The sequence below is a fragment of the Rana temporaria genome, chromosome 4, assembly GCF_905171775.1.
Source record: "Rana temporaria chromosome 4, aRanTem1.1, whole genome shotgun sequence".
In the NCBI taxonomy this organism is placed as follows: domain Eukaryota; kingdom Metazoa; phylum Chordata; class Amphibia; order Anura; family Ranidae; genus Rana; species Rana temporaria.
The window spans coordinates 474,369,958-474,385,225 of record NC_053492.1 but is presented as its reverse complement, the minus strand read 5'-3'; the positions used below and the strand labels follow the sequence as shown (position 1 = coordinate 474,385,225).

General features: G+C 45.6%; 1 protein-coding gene across 5 annotated transcripts in view; it reads right to left on the bottom strand.

Annotated features, from left to right (window-relative positions):
- LOC120938107 (zona pellucida sperm-binding protein 4-like) overlaps nt 1-9,608 on the bottom strand; it is a 110,197-nt gene extending 100,589 nt beyond the window's left edge. The window contains exons 1-12 of one of the 5 annotated variants that reach the window (XM_040351820.1): nt 9,360-9,588; nt 6,140-6,261; nt 5,316-5,409; nt 4,897-5,055; nt 4,317-4,501; nt 3,919-4,016; nt 3,712-3,842; nt 2,695-2,884; nt 2,463-2,613; nt 2,307-2,385; nt 2,090-2,188; nt 1,836-2,000 (exon numbers count right to left, since the gene is read on the bottom strand). In XM_040351820.1, coding sequence (XP_040207754.1) covers nt 1,855-2,000; nt 2,090-2,188; nt 2,307-2,385; nt 2,463-2,613; nt 2,695-2,884; nt 3,712-3,842; nt 3,919-4,016; nt 4,317-4,501; nt 4,897-5,055; nt 5,316-5,409; nt 6,140-6,261; nt 9,360-9,543 — 1,638 coding nt within the window. In that variant the 5' untranslated portion in view covers nt 9,544-9,588 and the 3' untranslated portion in view covers nt 1,836-1,854. Of the gene's footprint in view, nt 1-1,835; nt 2,001-2,089; nt 2,189-2,306; nt 2,386-2,462; nt 2,614-2,694; nt 2,885-3,711; nt 3,843-3,918; nt 4,017-4,316; nt 4,502-4,896; nt 5,056-5,315; nt 5,410-6,139; nt 6,262-9,359 lie in introns of those variants that run through there. The other 4 variants (XM_040351821.1, XM_040351822.1, XM_040351824.1 and 1 more) reach the window with 4 other exon arrangements.
- Nucleotides 9,609-15,268: the final 5,660 nt, after the last annotated feature.

Sequence of the window (15,268 nt, the reverse complement as noted above, 5' to 3'; positions counted from 1 at the left end):
TTTGCCATGGTCAGGGTTTCCCTTTAAAGTCCCATTCAACTCTATGGGAAATACATGTTACTTCATAACTTCCAAACGGCTGTAGATATTTCGATAACACTTGGTCACATGTTACTTACATGTCCACTTACAAATGGGGGTAGTTAAGGGATAAATTAACTATCCTATAGTTTGAGGGTCGGGGTTTTTGTTTAAAGTCCCATGCAAATCAATGGGAAATGTATGTTCCCACATAACTTCTGTACGCCTGGAGATATTTCAATAATACCTGCTACACATATTACTTATATGCTAAATAAAAATATATGACCGTTAAATTAACCCTTACCTACACCCTTATATAAAAGATGGGTATATTACTATGATTTTCCTCCCCAAAAGGTTAAGATAGGAAGACCGGGCAACGCCGGGTATTCAGCTAGTATATTATATATGGGCATATCTGTTCTGCAGTGGTTACTGGGTCACTTTCAAACTGATCCACAGGTACAGAGAAGTGCACCTGTGGGTTACCTGCACTGAGCCATAGACTTCTGCGAGTTTGGTGTGCTGAGTAGAGTGGCTCTGTAGAGCCAAGTGGTCTGATCCACCCGCTCCACTCATTGTGGCCCACGACTGCTTACCAAGTTGCTTAAGTGGCCCTCGCTCTTCAAAAGGTTGGGCACCCCTGCTCTACACCAATTGTTTATTCCAACAACTTATAGAAAATAAACCAATTTCCAATATTCATTTTATTCTGGTTTGAATTCAAATGTATTTTATATTTAAGATGATTTTTAAATTATTCAGATTTGATTATATGCCAGTTTGGTTTTACTTTTACGAAAAATTAAAAAATGTATCTAAACAGAATAGAAATTTATATCTAACAAATTTCAAAACAGAACCTAACCATTTCCCCAAAATTGACTTTATGTATTCAAATATGAATATAACCATCTTCCGAAAATTAAAGAATGACATTTATTTTTCCCCAAAAGTTAAAGTTTGACTAGGAAGATAGTTCTTCAAATTATATTTAAGTTTGGGAAAAAGTTTATAATTCAAATATTTAGAGTATTGCGTTTTTATTTTCTGTACTCTTTATTCTTTTTCCATTCTATTTGGAAAAAGATTAAAATTCGTCTGAATTTGTTATCTTAAATAGGTTTGAATTCGGTAACATTGCAATTTGGAATGAAATGCACGTCTAGCAATTTGAGTGCAGCAAGAGACAGTTAACGTGACACACCCCAATGGGAAAGTTGGTGCTTGCTGAGACATAAGGTTCAGCCTTCCAGCAACAAAAAAAATAAATATGAGGCTAGGTTTGAGGAAGCCCGGGATGGACAAGAGCAAAGGTAAAGTTTCTGAAATCAGGAGATGTGCCTAGCCAAAGTTATGGATAGAGGTAGCGTGCCTGTCAGAAACTAGGACCATCTCCAAAGGATTGCCACTGACTAACAGGAACACTACTTGTACATCGAGTAATAGATACAAGGTCTGTAGACCTTCCTGTTATCACAACCCTAATAGGCAACAGGGACAGCATGGTCGAGTCTCCCAATTGACTCACAAGGTGAACAAATTCTCAGTGAATCACCGACTATTTGACAAATCGTTTTACAGCAACTAAAGCAGCTTGAGAGCAACTTTAAGCATTCCGGCTCATCACATAATTGTCCATAAATAGAAATTGGGCTAGGAGAATTGACTTGCTAGCTCAGCCATTAAGGATAACCTGTTCTGTATTTTAGGGTGGAAGCCATGTCTGACCAGCTTCAATTTCAGGCAACAAAGCCGATATTTTACACATTTCTGGAACCATGTTGAGAATAAAGCTAGTAAAAGACAGATTTAGAAAAAATTGTTTATTTAAACATTTGCAGTTTTCAGGTTACATGTTTGACTCCTGCGGTACATCCACAAGCCTAGAACAGCAACAGCCACAGACCCAACAACCCCAGCAGTTACTAGCGCTCTAGCCAGGTCCAATGTGGAGTAGTCTGATGGATCAGTACCTAGTAGGGAAGAAAAATAATTTAGACTTGAACCTCAACCACCCTACCAGCCCCCCACCTCCTCCCCTTTTACCCCCATCCCAGATTACCTTCCAGTTTTAGGATTTCTTCATTAGCCAAAGACACAAATGCAACAGGTCCTTGAGAAGTCACCGTGTTCTTCAGAGACTGAAGTTCAGCCATTCTCCCTAAAAAGATAGGATGAAAGTTTAAATTCCATAGTAGATTCTCTTTAAAGGGGGAACTTTATTTTAAAGAGTGTTGTGAAAAACCCAAGATTCTGCCACCTGAATATAAAATACTCACTACTCCTTTGACCACAAGAAACCACACAGCTGTCCCTGGCAGATGGAACACAAACAGAAGCACTGCAGTGGAAGTATACCTGAAGACAAATATATACACAATTAAATCACAGCAAAGCATTCGATAAAGAGACATACAAGACATTGATTCATTTACCAATCCTTCAAGGGCAAGTTGGGTGGTGGAGTCCACAAATGTGAAGGTGCTGACCAAAAAGCGCTGGTAGTAGCTTGGTATGGGTACAGCCTGTGAAGGAGCGCCAACAGGAATCAGCTGGCTCAAGTAGTTGTCTCCATTAAAAGGGCAACTGAAAAGCCAAAAGATTGGAGAATTGAGATCTGCACAAGGTAGACGGGATAACTTCCATTCTACAGATTCCATTACTCACCTGTCAAACAAGATGGGCCATTGAGGAAGGGGCATAGGATCTGCAGAGTTGGTAGCCCAGCAGTCATTCAAGACAAGGACCAGGTTTGGATCTGTTCTGCCGATGAGGCGAACCTCCAGGTAGACTGGGTCTCTGAGCACTTTGACTACAGGGTACTGGGCATCAGTGTAGTATGAGGCATAGTCGAAATCTGCATTACATAAAAGACCATTACAAATGCAGGGCAAGAACTTGTATTTTTTTAATGGCTGTGTTTAGGGACCCTGGAAAGGACATGCCTTTTGCTTGACATAAGGAAACTCAAACACCTCTTAACCCCAGGAAAGAGACTTATGTAAAACCCAAGTCAAAAACAGGTGAATGGGCAACAACTATGAATGTGATGATTTCAGTGATACCTGGCCCCACAAGCATGAAATCTGCATATATTGAGGACAGAAGGCCCGTTACCATATGCTAGCCTGGCAACAACCATCTACTTGCTTTGAGATGATGCCCATTTCTGCACCCTTTTGAGATTAAGATGGCACAATGTTAGCCTCTAACACAAGCAATACAACTTAACTCCGACAATCTGTATGCCGTTGACTCCTCCCCACCCGGAAAAAAGATTAGTGTACAGGTTTTCTATTCCCCCTATTCCGAGGCTCAGAACTCCCATTTTCTTGGCTCATCGTAGTCTTTTACGTCATCGTGTTCTTGGCAGTCAAAAGTTCACCGAACTTGTATCAGTGTTGCCCTGCATCACCACCATCTTTCAGAAGCCCAGCTCTCTTCCTAGGTTGAGAAGGCCCATACATTCTCCACCCACCCCCCCCCCCCCCCCCAAACAGGTTCTGCCCTTCCAGGGACATACATTGTACAAGCAAAGGTCAATATTGCAGAGAGGCAAGCCATAGTAATTAGTTCAGACTTTAATTCTGTAGTACTGTGCCTTCTAAATCATTTAGATTACCAACGGGCACTAGACTAGTGGAAGCATGTTGGCTTACTACTAGCAAGCTGAAGACTTCTCACCTTGTGCAATCCTCATCTCCAGCTCAAGAGGACCAGATGTACTGACAGGAAGAGGTGGTGGCAAAGTGTTGACTGTAAAACTCAGCAGGGGCACAATACCAGTTTGAATGAAGCTGCATTGCACAGTCACCCTAGAAAACAGTACAGGATGAGATGCAGTGCTCCCCTCCCCCATCCTTTGAGCAATCCTGCTGTAGTACATATTACCTCATTGTACTGTCCCTAGTAATAGAAGATCCTTGCCAGGTCTGGATTTGTCTACCAGCTTCAATAGTAGCTTCATAGTTCATTGGACCATCAGGTACCTGGGTGAAAGAACGAGAAGTTGATTCCAACAAATGATAGGCAGGCAGTCAATGAGCTTTTAGAAGCAGTACCACCCAACATAAGACTTCAACTTTCTGTATCACATTCACTTATTAAATTACAAAAGGTGGCAGCCCAAGACCAGAATTGTAGCCAAGAGTTTATGACCAAATCTTGCAGTCCAAGTTCTTAGACCAATAATGTCTCATTGTACATTATACTACAAGGGAAAGCAAAGGTTTGCCTGCCAGCCACATGAGGGTCAAACTCCAATATATCCAGACTATTTTATTACCCACCTGATATGCTGTGGTGCAGGATAATGGGAACCTGAACACTACAAATGAGTTAGTGGCATCTACTGTAAGTCCACTGCAGGAGTCCAATCCAATCACCCTGACGGAGTCCAGATGCAGAGATGGCATGGTCAGTTCACTGGACACTGCAATCACCATGTTGCCATCAAATCTGCATTGTGTGGTCACTGTAGAAAACAAGATTGGGTTGTCACCATGTATATCAGACATTGCAATTATCTAGCCACCGATACTGCAGTGGGCACTATTTTTTTTTTTTTTTTTTTAGAGCAGACTATAGAGCAGACTATACAAAGTCTTATGGAAACCCAGAGGGTTGTCTAGTGTACCTGAAAGGTCACCATGGTCATGGCTTGGTCTAAAATAAAATGTCAAGTTGGCAAGACACCATTGAGCAAGTATTGTTTTCAGCAAGTACATTCTAGTGGGCTTTAAATAATTTAAATGCTTTTGGCTATGCCAAAGTACTACCAACCTTACCTGCCAATAGCAGGTCATGTTTTACCTACAGACTGGTCCTAGGCATGTTCAGGCTGATACGGCTTTCCAACATCCAACTTACACTTGTCGCCAAAGAAACAGGGCATTGTAGCATCGCTCGAGGAGTAGCAGCATCCCATTGCAGCACAGGAGTCACTGGTTACAGGTGTGTCAGCACAGGACAGTTTGTCTTCTTTAGCAACAGCAGAGCAGACATCAGGGCTGGGGGCATCCAGGGCTTCTATTCAAGAAACAAAGGTCTTCTAGCAACATGCAGTACATCAGATTTATGCAGTTAGGGCTTTAGAGACACAAGGTGTGAATTACCCTTACTTCTGTTCCAATAAACCCCCCCCCCCTCCAGTAATGAATTAAACATGCTTGTGTCAGGTGGACCATGCCATGTGATTCCCAATACAACCTGCAATTGAGAAAGCTGTATAGCTTTGTTTCGAGGGACTATGCCATGAGAATTCACATTTAGAAGATTAGACATGTTACCATTCTGTATTGGGCATCTCTTCTCGGTCTTGTATTGCTCAACAGAACCATCAACAACGTCTTCCAGAAGCAGAACCATCATATATTCCTCACCCTAGAGAAAATAAAATATAGCATTACACAAGGGGTCTTCAAACTTTTGAAGCAAAGGGCTAGTTTACGGGCCTTTAAACCTTTAGGGGGGCAGCGGGAGTAGAAGTAAACAAAGCCATAGGCTCTTTATCTGGCCTTTGTGTTGCTATTCCTCCAAAGAGCCACTCAGCCTGCAGGTGGGTTTGGAGACATCTGCATTACACCAAACCAAGTCGAGTTGTCTCAGCCCATTCTCCCAAAACCTGCTGAACCATGTCCAAACCTCCCATCTTACCAAGGATTTAGACACTTATTATACGAGTTACCAGGGGCTTTCCACTCATAGCCAATTCAGGTCAAGCATTTGTAGAGCTCGAATTATAATTTTTGGGCAACGAAGGGTTAGAGCCGAGGACTGTCCAGGACAGAAGTGAATGGAGAACATCCATATTGAAGATGCCACGAGAGAAAACTTCTAAAGGGCATAGCCTTCAAGAAACATCAGAACAGGTGTTCCGATTTGATTCCCATTCACTGCTTGTTCTGGCAACAGCTAAACGATCTCCTATTTGTGGCAATGGTTGCCAGACAAACCTGGGCAGTCTTGGCTCTACACAACCAAGGAATGAATCACAATAGCATGGATTAGAACACTTCTATAGTTTCTCAGGATTCTATTGGGACCCTACAACTTTGGAATTGGTTGGCCCATGATCATATCAAAAAGTCCAAGTCAGTGATGTCAGGCTTACCTCTTCCCTTACGTAGCATCCATCATAGGAAGCAGCGATCACCATTGTGTTATTGGATCCATGTCTCACCCAGATCCCACAAGCAGAGTCATTGGCAAAATTCTGAAATTCATCCTGGAAATCTTAAAAAAAATAAAAAAAGAAAAAAAAAGCATTTTATGCAATAGACCAACAAAGTGGCACATAATTGTGTAGTGGAAGGAAAATGATAAATGGTTTTCAGAATTAACAAATATCTGAAGTGTCATGTGCATTTGTATTCAGCCCCTCTGATAGAACCCCCCCCCCCCCAAAAAAAATAAAAAAAAAACACCATTAGTCATGTACTCCACATATCTGGCCTTTATGAAAGCGTGTCAGGAGGAAAGCCATAAGAAGTTCCCCGTTTGCAAGAACCTATGTGGTGGAAGGTGCTCTGGTCAGATGAGACCAAAGATAGCATTTTGCCCTAAAAGCAAAATGCTACATGGCGGGGGGGGGGGGAGAGAAAACCAGAATAGCACATCACCCCGATTACATCATGCCAACTGTGAAACATGGTGGTGGCAGAATCATGTGGTGTCGATGCTTTGACAGGGAAGCTGGTCAGGGTCGACGGGAAGATGGATGGAGCCAAATACAGGTGTAGCGCCCCCTTACTTTCAGTATGGGCACTACGCTAAAGTTAATGGGGAATGGGAGAGTTATTTTGCTCCCATTCACAATTTGTTAAATTGCAGGGCTGCTGTCCTTCCAGAACTGTCTTATAGGTCAGTCTGCGTTTCAGGGGTGCGTTTCCACCCCTGGGTGGCAGTTGGCGCCAGAGGGGTTCTGGCAGAGTCACTTTTGCCCAGCAGCCAATTAGAGTTTTTCCCTCGCTGGGCATGCTGGGGAAGGGTATATCTGGGGCAGGTGCCATTGATTCTGGTCCATCCTTTTCTTTCCTTCCGCAGGGTCCGAGTTCCAGGTGCGGCATCCATCTTCAGGGTGCGCGCATCCATTGACCCCCGCCACCATGGCCTACTTGGCTGGAGTTGCGCACCATGCGGAGCTTCATCCCGATAATGAAAGGGGCCCCAGCGACTTGCTGGGTTCCCAACCTTTGCTAAGAGGATCCTAAGCTGAGAGCTGTGCGGTGGGGAATCGGCTCAGGGAGAACCCAGAGAGGTTATCCAGGAGGCCTGAACGAACCATCGGGGATCTGGTGACCACGATACTGACAAATATATTGCAGCTGTCAACCGGTGACCTCAACTGAAATTTACTGGGAGTATTCGCTCAATCCAATTATTGCACCCTGAATCGCTAGGCCTGTGGCAGAGGTCCAGAGTCAGGCCTGTGGCAGAGGTCCAGAGTCAGGCCTGTGGCAGAGGTCTGTTCCTCCCAGCGATCTACAAGTGACACTTTGGCTGCCAGGCTTGTAGCAGAAGTCTGTCCAGGGGCACTTCACCCACTGTGGCTGGAGTGGCGACAAACTGATCTCATTGTTCCAAAGAGCAGGACTGCTCTTTTCATATCCAAGGCCTGATACTAGAGTTGTTATGCTTCATCAACCTTGCCGATCTTGTCTTATTCCTTGGAATAAAGCATTGAAGAAAATCCAATTGATGACTGGACCTTCGCTCATTGCCTCAACCCACCCCTAGACACCCTGCAAGGAAACTCAATACGCCGATCCCACAAACAACCAGCGGCTCCTGCAGGGGTAGCGCTACACAGGACAAACTTATAAGAAGACCTGTTAGAGTCTGTAAAAGACTGGGGGGAGGTTCACCTTCCAGCAGGACAACGACCCTAAAGTACAGCCAGAGCTACAATGGAATGGTTTAGAACAAAGCCTATTCATGTATTAGAATGGCCTGGTCCAGACCTAAATCCCATTGAGAATCTGTGGCAAGACTTGAAAATTGCTGATCACAGACGCTCTCCATCCAATCTGACAGAGCTTGAGATATTTTACAAAGGGGGGGGGGACCCACACTTCACCTCAACTTAAAAATCAGAACGTGTAAATAAGTAGTTCTCTTCAATTACGGGCACTGATAGGCACCGATGAGGCGGGGCTGGTAGGCACTCATAGGCAGCACTGATGGCATTGCTGGGCATCACTTGTTTATTTACCATTTTTTGACAGTCAGGGCCCATGTTGCAAGTCAGTGCTTATTTGTGGGCACCGATTGGCATCTATTGTGCTTTTTTTTTTACATGTGGATGGCCATGGAGGATGTACCTGGCCATCCACATGTTGCCCCCTTCCCTGGTAGTCCTGGCGGTTCAGTGGGGGCATCCAAGGGGGGGGCTGCGCTGATGAACAATCAGCGCGAACCCCTTTGTCAGGAGAGCCGCCGATCAGCTCGCGTCTACTGACGCGAGTGAGGAAGAGATGAACAGCTCTTCCTGTTTATCACGTGATCAGCCACGGCTGCTCACGATGTAAAGAGCCTCCGCCGGAGGCTCTTTACCGAGATCGGAGATGCATGGTGTCGACACCCCGCATCACCGATCGCGCCGGCATGTTATCCTGCTGGACGTCAATAGACGTCCAGTCAGGATAACACAACCACTTCCCGGACATCAATTTACTATTGACCGGGCGAGAAGCGGTTAACCATTTCAATACCGGACATTTTCACCCCCTTCCTGCCCAGACCAATTTTCAGTGCTGTGAAAGACAATTGTGCGGTCATGCCACACTGTACCCACATAATATTTTGATAATCCCCCCCCCCCCCCACAAATAGAGCTTTCTTTTGGTGGCATTTGATCACCTCTTGCGTTTTTTGTGCTAAAAAAAAAACAAAAAAAAAAAGTTTTTATCGTGACTGCGATATTGCAGCGGACACATTTGACACAATTTTGGGACCATTAATACAGCGATCAGTGCTATATAAAAAGGATTGATTACTATATAAATGTGACTGCCAAGGAAAAAGGTTAACACTAGGGGGGGGGGGGGGGGGAGGATCCAAGTGGTGTTCCTCCGTACTGGGAACACACATTGGTCTCCTCTGACAGGATGTAGATCTGTGCGTTTACACAGATCCACAAAAAAAGTTTGAACCTGTCCCTCCCTTTCTTCCACTGTCCCCAACCCATTACAGAACAGGGGGGACAAGCTGCACATGCAGTTGGGTGTGTATTGCTAGAGCTTTTTTTCCCTTGGGAGAGTGCATGTGATCAACACAGGGCCAGGCAGCACCGTCTAGATAGGGGGTCCTGCAGCAGGAAGGAAGGGACTTACCCAACACTTTCAGGGAAGAGGCCGCCCCTTGGTTGGGCATAGAAAAGGACAATTCCATCTTGTCCAGAGCACAGTGGAGGAGCGAGGAGCTTTCAAAGTGTCCATTGGCCTCACACAGCAACCAGGACAGACTGAAGCTCCACAACAGCAGTGCTAAGCCCATTCCTGTCCTGGAAGATCCCATCTTGATGATCACTTGTAATCCTGACCCTCAGCCCTGACCTGAGATTTATACCCTGGAGAGAGGGCGGGGCTTCAGTCTGATTGGTCAGGGACTGCTATGCACACAGGTGATCCTTATACTTGCAAAGGTGGCCGAGAACTGCTGATTGTGGGTCTCTTCATACCGATCAAGGCTCATGTTCTGGGAGGATTAAATAAAAAAGAGAATCATTTGTTACTCTGTATTTTTTCCATTATATATATATATTTTTTTATTATATTTGTTGCTCCATTTTTTTTATATGTCCCATAAATGTGCAAAAATTGGGTCTGATTTATGAAAACTGGAGCAAAGAAAGAAAACAAAATGGGTCTCTTCTCCAGAGCAGCCAATAATCCTCACCCAAGAGATCAGATTTTGGTTTAGTTTCCAGTTTCCAATGTGAAGCCCTTAGAGGTTCTGAGGTGTTGTGTACATTTTGTATTATTGTGGAACATTTTTTTTCATTATGTAGCAAACAAATTATAAAAGTAAAAGCTGCAGCGACATTACCAGCCGGGATATATCTACTTCCCATCCAGGACAATTCAGTTTTTTTTCCTCATGCTGAAAGTGTGAGGAGAAAAAAAATAAGCCAATTATCGGATTGTGTAAACGGGACACACTGAAAGTTACTGCTGCTAAGCAGTGCCCATCAGTACTGCTAAGCAGTGCCCACCAGTGCTGCCAATCAGTTCCCATCACAACCCATCAGTGCCTATCAGAGCCCATCAGTGCCACCTACCAGTGCCCATCAGTACTGCTAAGCAGTGCCCACCAGTGCTGCCAATCAGTTCCCATCAGAACCCATCAGTGCCTATCAGAGCCCATCAGTGCCACCTACCAGTGCCCATCAGTACTGCTAAGCAGTGCCCACCAGTGCTGCCAATCAGTTCCCATCAGAACCCATCAGTGCCTATCAGAGCCCATCAGTGCCACCCACTGCCAATCCTGACCTCCCTGGGGCCCTAAGCAAAATGACATGTCACATTAAAGATTAAAGTTGAGAAGCTGGGGGGAGGGGGTGTTCTGCTGTCGGAAATGACATCTTACATTAAAGTGAGAAGCGGGGGGGTGCTGACTTCTTACCTCTTCTCTCATGCAGCCAGCGAGTTGAAAAGCGGGGGGAGGTTTTGAAAATGACTTCTCACCAGGCGGGGCCTCTAGTAATTTGGGGGGCCCTAAGCGGCTTGCATAGTAAGTCTATAAAGCGGATCGGCCCTGGTGCCATCAGTACTGCTAAGCAGTGCCCACCAGTGTTGACAATCAGTGCCCATCAAAACCCATCAGTGCCTGTCAGAGCCCATCAGTGCCCACCAGTGCTGCCTCATCAGTTCCCATCAGTGCCACCTATCAGTGCTTCTTTATTAATGCCACCTATTGGAACCCATCAGTGCAGCCTCATCAGCACACATCAATGAAGGAGAAAAATTACCTGTTTGCAAAATGTTATAACAAACTGTGAAAACTGCGCTGGAGGAGGGACTACGTCTTTAATTGATGCTATTCACTGGTCGAGGCGGAGCTCTATCACAGGTGTGCTGCCATGGATAGGCACCAGGAAAGGAAAATTACGGCAGGTATGATACAATTTTCATTTTTTTCCCCTCATACTGACACACTGAGAGTCACTGCTGCTAAGCAGTGCCCCTCAGTGCCACCTACCAGTGCCCAGCAGTACTGCTAAGCAGTGCCCACCGGTGCTGTCCATCAGAGCCCATCAGTGCCGCCTACCAGTCAGGGCCGATCCTAGGCAGGGTGCACAGGGTGCTTTGCACCCAGGCGCCTGCAGAGGTGGGGGCGCCAAAGTGGCAGAGTTCTCCCCTCCCTCCTTCTCTCCTTGTTTGTGTCTGTCCAGAACTTGCGTTCTGAGCCTAGGTGTGTGTCCGTCCAGAACTCATGTGTCTCTGACCATCTCCTGTACAATGTCTGCAGTCTCTGACCATCTCCTGTACAATGTCTGTAGTCTCTGACCATCTCCTGTACTATGTCTGTAGTCTCTGACCATCTCCTGTACTATGTCTGTAGTCTCTGACCATCTCCTGTACTATGTCTGTAGTCTCTGACCATCTCCTGTACTATGTCTGTAGTCTCTGACCATCTCCTGTACTATGTCTGTAGTCTCTGACCATCTCCTGTACTATGTCTTCAGTCTCTGACCATCTCCTGTACCATGTCTGCAGTCTCTGACCATCTCTTGTATTATGTCTGCAGTCTCTGACCGTCTCCTGTACAATGTCTGCAGTCTCTGACCGTCTCCTTTACTACGTCTGCAGTCTCTGACCATCTCCTGTACCATGTCTGCAGTCTCTGACCGTCTCCTGTACTGTGTCTGCAGTCTCTGACCGTCTCCTGTACTATGTCTGCAGTCTCTGACCGTCTCCTTTACTACGTCTGCAGTCTCTGACCATCTCCTGTACCATGTCTGCAGTCTCTGACCGTCTCCTGTACTGTGTCTGCAGTCTCTGACCATCTCCTGTACCATGTCTGCAGTCTCTGATCATCTCCTGTACTATGTCTGCAGTCTCTGACCATCTCCTATATCATATCTGCAGTCTCTGACCGTCTCCTGTACCATGTCTCCAGTCTCTGACCATCTCCTGTATCATGTCTGCAGTCTCTGATCATCTCCTGTATCATGTCTGCAGTCTCTGATCATCTCCTGTATCATGTCTGTAGTATGTCTGGGGGTCTTTCTAACAGACTCTCTAACAGAAGCCCCCTCTGTGTCCATCAGAGAGCCCCCCCTCCAGGTCCTAATAAAGTCCTCTGCTTCTCTTCCTGTATTTTGTTTATTGTTAAGAGATCATGTAAGGATCCCGGGGTAATGAAGACTTCATGGGGGAGCATCTCTGTGGTTGAGTCGTTGTCATAGAAACATTTGTAAAGGGGAGGAGTTAGTAAAATCACCATGCCCATGTGGGGGGGGGGGGGGGGGGGAAAAAAATATTTCTGCACCCAGGCGCCTGTGAGCCCAGGATCGGCCCTGCTACCAGTGCCCTTCAGTGCCACCTATCAGTGCCCACCAGTGCTGCCTTAACAGTTCCCATCAATGCCACCTATCGGAGCCCATCAGTGCAGCCTCATCAGCACACATCAATGAAGAAGAAAATTACCTGTTTGCAAAATTTTATAACAAACTGTGAAAACTGTTTTTTCTATTTTTGCAAAAATTTCGGTCTTTTTTTGTTTGTTTAGCAAAAAATAAAAACCCCAAGTGGTGATTAAATACCCCCAAGAGAAATCTCTATTTGTGTGAAAAAAAATAATAATAAAAATGTCACCTGGGTAGAATGTTGAATGATTGCGCAATCGTCATTCAAAAGCCTCGTACACGCGATCGGATTTTCCCATCAACAATTGTGTGACGGCAGGGTTTTGTCGAAAATCCGTCTGTTTGTACGCCCCATCGGACAATTGTTGTCGGGATTTCTGACAACCAATGTTTTATAGCATGCTTTAAAATTCTCCGACAACAAATGTGTCTTGTCGGATTATCCGATCGTGTGTACACAAGTCCATTGAAAAAAAAATTCAAAGTACAAACACGCATGCTCCGAACCAATGCTAACCGTAAGACAACATTAGCAGAAGTTGCCCAAAGGCATGGGCGTCCGCTCCATAGGGCAAGGGGGAGCAATTGAACCCCCCCTGGAAAATCGAGAAGGTGTTGAAGAGTCTCGCGGCTGTGGGCTGTCTGAGCGGTCCCGGGCCGGATGTCACACAGACACAGCGAGCAGAGTGAAGCCACCTCCCCCTCCAGTGTTTGTGTACCTGCTGTGCCCATGCCGTGCTGATGGCTGATCTGAGGTACAAAATGGGATGCAGGGGGTCCGTCTGTGCTAAAGGGGGGGTTTGTGCTGAATGGGGGTCCATCTGTGCTGAAGGGGGGTCTGTGCAGAATGGGGGTCTGTGCTGAAGCGGGGGTCCATCTGTGCTGAATGGAGGGGTCTGTGCAGAATGGAGGGGTCTGTGCTGAATGGAGGGGTCTGTGCTGAATGGAGGGGTCTGTGCAGTATGGGGGGTCTGTGCTGAATGGAGGGGTCTGTGCAGAATGGGGGGTCTGTGCTGAATGGAGGGGTCTGTGCAGAATGTGGGGTCTGTGCTGAATGGAGGGGTCTGTGCAGTATGGGGGATCTTCTGTGCTGAATGGAGGGGTCTGTGCAGAATGTGGGGTCTGTGCTGAATGGAGGGGTCTGTGCAGAATGGGGGGTCTGTGCTGAATGGAGGGGTCTGTGCTGAAGGGGGGTCTATCTGTGCTGAAGGGGGGTCTGTACATTCTCTAGGCTATATATGGGCATGGAGTGAGGCTGAATTATCTCAAGAGCTATTTCACACTGCCAGCTGGCCGCGTTATCGGTAAAGTGCCGATTTACCATCGTTTTAGCTGAGCTATTTGGCCGCTAGCAGGGTGCTTTTAACCCCTGCTAGCGTTTGAAGAAAGGGTTAAATGCGACTGTGTATTAGCGCTGTGGAAGCGCCCCCCCCCCCTGAAAAAAGTTCAGAGATTTCCGTCGGCAAGGATTGCGCCTGCAATCTCGATAGGGGAACCTTAACGACAAGTCACCGTCATCGATCGTGTGTTGCCTTTTATATGGAAACGCAATCAATGACGTCACACCTACAGCCCCTCCCCCTACAGTTAGAAACACATATGAGGTCACACTTAACCCCTTCAGCGCCCCCTTGTGGTTAACTGCAATTGTCATTTTCACAGTAATCAGTGCATTTTTATAGCACTTTTTTGCTGTGAAAATGACAATGGTCCCAAAAATGTGTAAAAATTGTCCGATGTGTCCGCCATAATGTCGCAGTCACGAAAAAAATCGCTGATCGCCGCCATTAGTAGTATAAAAAAATAAAACTATCCCCTATTTTGTAAACGCTATACATTTTGCGCAAACCAATCGATAAACGCTTATTGCGATTTTTTTTTACCAAAAATAAGTTGAAGAATACGTATCGGACTAAACTGAGGAAAAAAAATGTTTTTATATATATTTTTGAGGGGATATTTATTATAGAAAAAAGTAAAAAATATTGCATTTTTTTCAAAATTGTCGCTCTATTTTTGTTTATAGCGCAAAAAATAAAAACCGCAGAGGTGATCAAATACCAACCAAAAGAAAGCTCTATTTGTGGGGAAAAAAGGACGCCAATTTTGTTTGGGAGCCACGTCGCCCGACTGCGCAATTGTCAGTTAAAGCGACGCAGTGCCGAATCTCAAAAGTACTCTGGTCTTTGACCAGCAATATGGTCAGGGGGTTACGTGGTTAAAGTGTGACATGTTACGTATCTATTTACTGGGAGTAACATCATCTTTTATATTTTACCCCCAAACAATGGGTATTATATTGTGTTTGTGTGCACTCAAAGCCATTCAGGCTGGGTTTAAACTGCAGTACAGAGCGGCTCACAGCAGGGGGTCCGGTGTGTTCCCATTTACCACTTCAGGTCTGGTCTTAGTCCAAATTTTTGGCTGAATTCAGACCTGAAATGGACCAGAAGACGCACAGAACTCCTGCGCAATTCGCACCGGAGCCGCTCCGGAGATGTGTGATCCGACTCCGTAGAGAGCCGGTCACAATCTCCTGACATGCGAATTGGAATGCGGTGAAAACCCAATTCGCCAAAAGTGTGTGAACCCGGCCTAAAGTGTATTTTTTTCAAAACAATTTGCATTTTTAAAACGGCTGCGCAAATATTG